The sequence below is a fragment of the Mus caroli genome, chromosome 4 (genome assembly GCF_900094665.2).
Source record: "Mus caroli chromosome 4, CAROLI_EIJ_v1.1, whole genome shotgun sequence".
NCBI classification, from domain to species: Eukaryota; Metazoa; Chordata; class Mammalia; order Rodentia; family Muridae; genus Mus; species Mus caroli.
In genome coordinates, this window is record NC_034573.1 from 109,360,245 (window position 1) to 109,370,365 (window position 10,121).

Sequence of the window (10,121 nt, forward strand, 5' to 3'; positions counted from 1 at the left end):
AATTTAGGCAAGAGGTTTAGTCTATGGCCTGTATCCCTTCTGTTCCACACTCTATTGCTATGATTTTAATAATGAGAACCTGTGCTGTACTACTTCGCATACAGTACCTCAGCCTCTACTGTTTCTAGTACAATATCACTGAAAGCATGTTTCCTGTTGGTTTACATGTATGCAGTTGGCTTCTGGGAAAATACAACAGAATACATAACTCGTAGTTACTACTCATTTCTCTACTCTGGAACTGTACACACCAGAACACTTTCACGTGACGTACATTGCTTCTCTGTGGAAGTAAAATATGTCCCAAACTCTTGCTGTCAGGCTGTACCATGATGCTTTTTCACTGACAAAAGAATACGTGCAAAGAGAGGCTGATCACTTTTGAGAAGCCAAGTAGTTATAGGATTGCTCCACTACTCCTTTCCTTCCATGATCAAATGTACTGTATACAGGACACTTCTTTCAGGATAGATCTGAGACTGACTAGATGAGTAAACTCGCAATAACTTGCTAGTAAATGTGAGCAACAAGTAAGTCTTTGCACTTATAGTCTCGAAGATTATTGTGGTGTGTTCTATAGAGCTGTAGTTCATCAAGGTAGCACTCTCAGTCTCATGAACATCCCCGGGTCAAGACGAATGTTGGATCAAATACACAACATTGCTCACATTCAACAAGGACACTGTCTATGTCTTAAACACAGAACATTTTATGCAATGTTCATCTGAGGCTACAATATCCTGGTTCATGAGTCTACCCTACTATGTCCCATCACCTTGAGAAATGCCCTCTTGATGTCCTTGTTCCTCAGACTGTAGACCACAGGGTTGAGCAAGGCTGTGAAGACATTGTAAAAGAGTGAGACCTGCTTGTCTCGCTCAGGGGAGTAGCTGGAGTTGGGCCTAAGGTAGATGTAGCTGGCTGGGACGTAGAAGAGTGTAACCACAGTCAGGTGGGAGGCACAGGTAGAGAAAGCCTTGCAACGCCCCTGGGTGGACTTGATCTTGAGAATTGCCATGACAATACGAATGTAGGAGGCCACAATGAGGGAAATTGGAACAATAACCAAAATGACAATCAAGACAGAGTCCACCATCTCAATGGTGTGGGTATCCATGCAAGCCAGGCTACGCACTGAAGGACCTTCACAGAAGTAGTGGTTGACCCTGTTGGGCCCACAATATGGCAAACTCATGGTAAAGAAAGTATGCAATAAAGAGGAAAAGAAACCAGAGATCCAAGTCCCTCCTGCCAATCGTATACACAGGCCCCAGTTGAGGATGACAGTATAGCGCAGTGGATAGCAAATGGCCACATACCGGTCATAAGCCATGACAACAAAGAAGGTGCATTCAGTCATACCCAGGGCACCGAACACAAACATCTGCAGCCAGCAGCCAGCAAAGGAGATGGTCTGAGAGTGAGCAAGAAGATGAACCAACATCTGGGGCACAGTGGTAGTGACAAAGCTCATATCCAACAGGGAGAGGGTAGAGAGGAAGAAGTACATGGGAGTGTGCAGCTGTGTGTCCAGGCAGACCAGCATGATGATGAGCCCGTTGCCCAGGACTGAGCTCAGGTAGATGAGAAGGAAGACAATGAAGAGGATGCTGTTGGTCGAGGGGACACTGGAGAAGCCAAGCAGGATGAACTCAGAAACCCAACTTTGGTTCTGCCCTGGAATCATCCACATGGTGGAGGCTGTAAGAGAACCCATTATTCTATGTGTTACCTGACACTTGCCAGCAATAGAGACAGAAAGGGAAGATACAGGCTGAGAAGAGGCTCAAAGGTGAAGCACTGATGTTGTTCCAGGCCACCAGACAGCTCAAAGCTATGTCTAACTCTAGGTCCAGGGGATATGACTCCTCCTCACTTCCACAGGCCAGACACACACACATGGTACACAAACATGTATGTAGGCAAAACCCACGTGTCTCTGTGTGTGTGTGTGTGTGTGTGTGTGTGTGTGTGTGTGTGTGTGTGTGTGTGTGTGTGTGTGTGTGTGTGTGTGTGTGTGTTAACACTTTTAATGTAAATAAAGGCTTGGATGTGGGTTCAGAGCTCAGTTGGTCAGTAACTTGGATCCTCAAGTTACTGAACTTCCCTGTCCCTCAGTCTCTTCACCTATGAAATGGGGCTGAGGGCCTTCATAGCTCTGGATCATGCTGAATATCTAATGCATCTCTCATAACTCCTGGAAACACCACACAATACATGACAGGTCCCATGCTCTCTCACACTCTGGATCCATCTGTGGGAAGGCAGAGACAGAGGATTCCATAGCAAGAGTGGTAGGGACACTGAAATGATGGGTTCAACTGAGAAACCCTGCCTCAATGAATAAGGTGAGAGCAATTGAGGAAGAATCCTATGTCAGACTCCAAACACACACACACACACACACACACACTCAGACAGGCATGCACTCCCACACAACAAACACACATGCATGGACACACACACATCTACACACAAAGATACCCACACAGGCAGGAAGACAAACACTAGACCTTGCAGAGAAAGTAAATAAACAAATGAAGCAGACAGAACCAATGTCAGTCAGACACAGGCTCACACAGTTACAGTCATGTGAGTAATGACAGATGTTCTTTTGTGCAATACACTAGAGAAAATGTAGCCTTCCCAGGGACTGCTGATGGATCTGCTGGTATTCAAGCAGAAAAATCGTTTTTACACATTTACATTCATGTTCCTCTGCCACTGAAAACAAAAATCAATTCTGTGTGCACTGTATACTTGAGTGGTAAATCTGAAAACTATTAAATTTTTAGAATCAAATGTGATAAATATACTTAGCACTTTAGATTAAGCCAAGGTAAAATTGCTTTTAAAGACCACTTTCAGCCAGGCGTGGTGGCGCACACCTTTAATTCCAGCACTCAAGAGGCAGAGGCAAGCGGATTTCTGAGTTTGAGGCCAGCCTGGTCTACAGAGTGAGTTCCGAGTGAGTTCCAGGACAGCCAAGGCTACACAGAGAAACCCTGTCTCGAAAAGCCAAAAAAAAAACAAAAAAACAAAAAAACAAAACAAAACAAAACACTTTCTTCAAAGGGAAAATCCATGGTAAACCAGAAAACCAAAAAAGAGGTAGTCAAAATTGTGGGGCAATGGGCTATGCACAGACAGCCTGGTCTCCAGTCGAGCTTAGGCCTTGAACCCTGGGTGGGACCCGGTGGGTGGTAATTTCCACCTACGTGGGATGAAAGGTGTTCAATCATGTCTCCTAGACCCCTGGTTTCTGTCAAAGTTCCTGCCCCCATAGTCCTCACAGGAGAGGCATGTGGCCATCAGTCATGTAGACAATGTCCCAAACTTCTGGCATTCTGGCTAGACTCCTCCCCACAGTTACCTAGCAACAGCAAGATAGCCCAGCCTACTATAAGAGGGGCTGCTTGGCCCCTCCTCACTCTCTTGAAGCTTTCTTACTCTCTAGCCCTCCTTCTCTCNCTCTCTCTCCCTTCCCACCTCTCTCTCTCTCTCTCTCTAAGCTTTTACCTCTCTTATTCTCTAGCCTTTCTTCTCTCTCTCTCTTCCCCCATCTCTCCATGCAGCCATGGCCAGCCTCTCCCTCTCTCTTTCTACCATCTCTCTTTTACCCTGCCTTTCTACAATAAAGCTCTAAAACCATAGACTGTCTCTGATCATGAAGGCCCTCCATGCTTGAACGATGGGATAGGCTTTCTCCTAAAGAGCCACGTCTAACCTCCCACCAGAAGACCTTCCTATGCTACAGCCACAGACTGGACTAAGGACATAAGAGAAATAAGTGAGGGGCTGGTGAGATGGCTCAGTGGGTAAGAGCACCCGACTGCTCTCCCAAAGGTCTGGAGTTCAAATCCCAGCAACCACATGGTGGCTCACAACCATCNGTAATGAGATCTGACTCCCTCTTCTGGAGTGTCTGAAGACAGCTACAGTGTACTCACATATAATAAATAAATCTTAAAAAAAAAAAAAAAAAAGAAAGAAAAGAAATAAGTGGGAGTTGAGGTGGTCCGGCCTCAGAGCCTGGCCTCCAGTCACTGCCTCCTCTGCTCTGGCACACAGGCTATCAAATGGGAGGTGAAGAATGCAGTCTTCAGTGTCCTCTAGTTGAGCTCACTGAGATTCTGTACCACCAGAGCTCCTAGGACAGAGCTTATTATCTACCCACAGCCCAGCTCTTCTGGACATATTTCCCTCTTGTCTGACTGTGGGAGGCCCTGGAGTGTACTGAATGTAGAAGAATCCAAGGGAAGAGTATCTGAGGTGGGCTTTCTGCAGCATGGGAAAATCATTCAGTCATTCACAGTCTCTTATGTTTTTCCAGCTCAGTGGCCTCTGATCTAGCTTGCAGTGTTCCTCCAGGCCTGCTGGGCCAAATCTATGAGCCCAGTAACATAAATGCACATATCAGGACTGAGTTCCGGCCTAGATGATGCTACATATGGTAGCCCTAACCTACAAAGCCAGCTTCTGAGAGGATTAGGATCAGTAGTCTAAAGAAATCTGGTACTGTATAATGAGTTTGAGGTCAGGCTAAGCTACATCTGACTTACATGCCTCACGCCCAAAAATGAAAATCATGATGGCCACAGCCACAAATAGCTTTAAGCTGTGTCTCTGTGATGTGGGAGACATGTTCAGAGTTACTGACCTTCACTGCTCCCTCATACATAGGGCTTTCTGCTTCACTTGAGATCTTTGTGCTCAGGCCTCCCATTCTTTATTTATCAACATTATTTGAAATAGACAAATTCTCTGTAAATATCCATTAAGTTAATAAAAGGAGGAAGGAGGGCAGAAGGAATCAAGGTTGAGACAGAGAAGAAAGAAGAACAGGCAAAGGGAAGAAGTCTGGGAGTTTGACATGTATGCACAGAGGACAAAGAGATGGATGACTTGCCTGCCACTCACCTGCAGTCAATCGTATATCTGACAGCACCCACAAGCCAAACACCAGTGACCACCTTACCACTTGTAAATCCAGGGATGTGTCACTCAGTGGCTGTTTCTTGCTCTTACAAGAACAAGGCTAAAGGGAAATTCCTCCTAAAGGTACAGAGCTGAGAAGCATAGGATGCTAGGCAGCCCAGTCTCCAGAACAATGCCAAGGTGCTATGGACTTTGAGGGGCTGAATCTCCCAATTCCTCTGCAAGGATCAGGCAAGCCTGGCTCCTAAAGGCAGTGCCTGTAAAATCTTGATTAACAGAGGCACGCTCAGACATCTTCACCTCTTCCCAATGGGGCCAGTAGCTGAGGTTTTATGACCCCACCTCCTCTCTGAACCTCCCCCTGAGAGCTCAGAAAGGCTCATTTCTGTTCCCAGTAGGGATGCTAAGATGATGCCTGGGATGATGTCAGCAAGAGCACTACAAGTGAGACCCTTAGGGGCAGAGCAGGAGGAAACAGCCCATGGGTGAGAGGTTCCCTATTCTAGACTAACTGGGGAATTAGAAGCCCTCAGAGAACAGGATATGGAACTTGGTCAGCTGATACACAGGTTAAGGAATTAAGTTTTCATCGTGATTCCTTTTGTTGTCAAAACCCTAAGCCCAGACAAGCAAAGATGAGACCATGTTTGGGCCACACTCCTCTTCCTTCCTCAACTACCTGGGGTAAACCAAAGTCCTTCCTTCCCTGCTGTGTAATATCTGAGGAAGTTATGAGCCACTCTGGTGCTAATGAAGAGACAAAAACAATGGGGGCTGGAGGTTATCTATCATAAAAATGACAATTTTCTGCTCTTGAAGAGGACCTAGTGTGGTTCCCAGCATCCAAATGGCAGCTCACAACCATAAATATCTCGAGTTCTAAATGATGTAGTAGCCTCTTCTGACTTCCCCAGGGATCAAGCATGTGTGTGGAGTTGGAGACAACATGCTCATACACATAAGAAGAGAGAAAGAAGAAAAAGAGTCATCCATGAACCATCATCATGGAACTCAAACACGAATCCCATGACAGTGCACAGAGAAACTCTTCCAGGGGCTCATGTCTCTTAGATGTAAATAAAAATCGGGGTCCAAATATATGGAACTCTGGAGCATGCTTTCTTTAACTTGCTGTTATTCTGCCTTGGTTTCCTCTTCTGTAGAATTCCAGAAGTAACCGCTTCCTTTCCAGGCTTGCTAGACTAAAACGTGATGATGTGCTGCACCCGCCGAAAGTACTGGCCTATGGTCCATGACTTGAATCTCCATCCCTGCCTCCTGTCTGAGTCTCGGATTCCTAAGTATCCAGAAGGAGAACTATGAATTACATAGTCCTTCCTGGTTACATTGATAAGGCTTTAAAATTCATGTGAGCAAAGGACAGTGTGAGTGCACGGATTTAATCCCAAGTCTTGGGAGGCAGAGGCATTTGGGTTTCTATAAGTTCAAAGCCAGCCTGGTCTACCAAGCAAGTTTCAGGAGAGCCAAGAATACAAAGAGAAAACCTGTTTGGAAAAAAGAACCAAGCAAAACAAACAAAAAAGAATTTCTGCTCAATAAACACAGTTAATATTAAATATTAAAAGTTAATTATATAAAGGACAATTAAGTAAGTTGTATTGCAATAAAGTCAGATATCTGAGAATGGTGTTCAGCTCTGTAACACCCGTGTAAATAGATAGCTTGAGGCTACATTTTGATTGATAGCATTAAAACAAAAGCAACAAAGGTTCCAAAACTTCACATCCTGATGATCAACTACACTTTCCTGTCATCTGTGTTCTAGAAGTTGTCTGGTGTGATGGATTTGCTGGTTTAAATACTGTGTAGTGATATGTGATCTCAACTGCGGTTCAGTGGCATGCTGGCAACCATGACATTGACCATGATGGGTGCATTTCCATCTCAGTAATTGGCAATTTCCACTAAGAATTGTCTTGGCCTCAGCCCTGGCCCCTGCAGTGCTGTTGCTAAGCATTGTCCCACAGCTCTGACCCCAACTCTTCTCACTGGTGTTGGTGATCTCCATTAGCTCTGCACAGGCAGTGGAGTCCAGACAGACTCTTCTCTCCCAGGATCAATAAGGAGACAGAAATTCAGAGAGAAGCAGACAGAACTGATTAAGTGTCATAAGTAGGATGATACAGCCACCCTGGCTCTGTTGGTTTTATTCGTGAAGATTTTATTATAGATTCATGAGGAAAGGAAAGAGAGACAGAGAAAGACAAAGACACACACACACAGACAGAGAGATAGAACATTTGATTTAGACATTGATGTCTACAACATGGCAGAAAAGCTGTCGCATGATAGGAATGGTACTTGATAAAAGTTAAAAAAAAAAATTAAAAAAAAAGCCCAACTCTCACAGAAAGTGCATTTGGCATCCTGCAAAAGAAAGAGACAAAGGAGAAAAATTTGGAAGAGGGGAGATGCTATACCTTTCAGAGTGATAAAAATGTGCATTTCAGTTTTATTTCCTCAGATGAAATTGTCATGTCAGGGGCTTGCTGCTAAATATACTCACTTTTCTGGCATTTTTGAACTCTGGCTGGCTAGTTCAATTCAGCTGTTCTGCCCCAAATGCCTCACCAAGGTGATTGGTTCAAACTTGATTGTCTCAACTTCATGCTGAATTGCTCTGCTTGGTCTCAAATTAAGTCTGGCAATCTGTTCTAATCTTCTGGCTCATTCTCATTCTCTGGCTAGTTCTATCTTCAACTATAACCTATCTGTAAAATTATCCCAGGAAAACTGCCTCCTCTTTCTCTCTGTCTTTTCTATATATATCAGTCTCTCTCTCTCTCTCTCTATATATATATATATATATATATATATATATATATACCTATCAATATCTTTATTTATTTCTCTGTCTATCTCTCTCTCTGAACTGTTCTATTAAGTCCCCTTTCTTTCCTATGTTGTAAGTTGGACATATTCTATCTCTGACTCATTCTTTCAAATCTGTCTCTGATTCATCATTTGTCCACCACTCAATTAGATATCACTTTTGAACATCCTTTTATAAACTAGCATTACCTTCAGTGTTAAGGATTGAAAGTGTGCACTAAGGGCTTGTAAGTATTCCAGACAGAGGGATTAAATGTGGGTCACACAGTCCTTGAAGATCTTTGGATGTGAAAATAAAAATTCCTCTACAGAGTGAGGACTCAAAAAGGTAGGCAGACATGGTACAACCTCGTGGCTGCTTTCAGAAACTGCACACCCTGATTATTTTAATGACAGCACCAACAAGAGAGTATCAAACATGGCCCTACCTGCCCATGCCCAGATAATTAACAATGACCCAGAAGACATGAACAACTTGACAAAGATCCCCCAGTTAGTGAATGGTGGAACAAACTCCAGGGCCTGGTCACTTGCCTCTTGGGTGAGACAGATTCTGCCATGCCTATCACATGTTTGATTGTGTGAGTTCAAACTACTGGCTGGACCTGGGCTCTAATTAAAAATCTCTCTTGCAGCTCAGAGCTAGGTTCCACTCACAGGAGTCATGAGATTATCCTGAGGTCAACTTGAAGGAACAGTCAAACTTGAGAGGTTTCATTCTCTGCACCAGGGGACCCACAGGCCTGAAGGAGAAAATGTCCAGCTTTGAGAAAGAAGAAGCCAGCAGATCCACAGCTCTTGCATCCAGGGACTCCCTAATTGGCCCCCAGATGACAATGCCTTGTTAATGGACCTTGTGAGAATTGACTAATTTCAGGAGATGCGTACTTCAAAAGGTTTTCTCTATTTGTGTCTTGTATTATGCAATGTTTTGTACATTGTGAAAATTTACCATTATATAATTCAAATGCTGATTTTTCTGTTCTCCTACTTTGTTTAAATCCAGAAAATCTCCTGGCTCATGTTTGTGTAAGCAATTCTTACCACTTATTCTGTGCCTTATCAATGAATGCTGATCACACAATTGCTGAACAGAAGACAGACTAGGGAGGAAGGTTATGTCAGTCAGGGGAGGAGAAAGACAAAAAAAGAACTTCTTTTGGACTACTTCTCAACAGACAAAAAGCTTCTCACTAACTGCTGTCAGCCTGGACAATGCTACTTGCTTTGGCCACAAGAATGAGTAGAAATAGAAGCAGACCACTGTTGAAAAGCTGGGTCATTATGAGTTATTCCACTCTTTCTTACCTTCTGTTATAGAGTGATGTGGTGGTTTGAATATGCTTTGCCCAGAGAGTACCACTATTTGAAGGTCTGGCCTTGTTGGAGTAGCTGTATTACTGTGGGCCTGGGCTTTAAGACCCCCATGCTAAGTTCCTGAAAGCCAGTCTTCACCTAGCAGTCTTCAGAAGAAGATGTTGAACTCTCAGATCCTCCTGCACCATGCCTGCCAGGACACTGCCATGCTCCCCCAAATTGGTGATAATGGACTGACCCTTTGAACCTGTAAGCCTGTCCCAATTATATGCTGTTCTTATAAGATTACCTTGGTCATGGTGTCTGTTCACAGTAGTAAAACCCTAAGACAGATAACATGTTGGATATAAGGTTCCTCCTTCAGGATGGATATGAGAGCAAAGAAGGCCATGCCCAAGAGCTAGAAACATGAGCAACAAGTGAGCCATTGCCATTATGATCCAGTAACACTACTGAGGTGTTTGGAATTATACCTTAGTGACACCTGTTAATCAAGTCAGCAACATTGGTTTCACGTGTTTTGTCCCAATTACTAAGTACTACATTGGTTCAAATGCACAGATCAAGTTCAAAAAAGACAGACACTGAACTTTTCTTAAAGAGTGAATATACTAACTCCAGCTTCCCAGGATCTGGACTCACTGGTCCAGCCTACTATGTCCCATCACCTTGAGAAATGCCCTCTTGATGTCCTTGTTCCTCAGACTGTAGACCACAGGGTTGAGCAAGGCTGTGAAGGCATTGTAAAAGAGTGAGACCTGCTTGTCTCGCTCAGGGGAGTAGCTGGAGTTGGGCCTAAGGTAGATGTAAGTGGCTGGAGCATAGAAGAATGTGACCACAGTCAGGTGGGAGGCACAGGTAGAGAAAGCCTTGCAGCGCCCCTGGGTGGACTTGATTTTGAGAATTGCCATGGCAATACGAATGTAGGAGGCCACAATGAGGGAAATTGGAATAACAACCACAAAAACACTCAACACAAAGTCCACCATCTCAATGGTGTGGGTATCCATGCA

General features: G+C 44.1%; 1 protein-coding gene across 1 annotated transcript; it reads right to left on the bottom strand.

Annotated features, from left to right (window-relative positions):
- Positions 1 to 745: 745 nt before the first annotated feature.
- Positions 746 to 1,732, bottom strand: LOC110293251 (olfactory receptor 2D2-like). The gene has a single exon (XM_021161120.1). It carries the CDS (start codon positions 1,715 to 1,717, stop codon positions 746 to 748), a length of 972 nt encoding a protein of 323 aa, XP_021016779.1. The 5' UTR covers positions 1,718 to 1,732.
- Between the last annotated feature and the right edge of the window lie 8,389 nt (positions 1,733 to 10,121).

What these genes read in the sequence shown, in the direction of transcription:
- LOC110293251 (XM_021161120.1), bottom strand. Translation starts at nt 1,717, where the DNA reads ATGGGTTCTCTTACAGCCTCCACCATGTGGATGATTCCAGGGCAGAAC.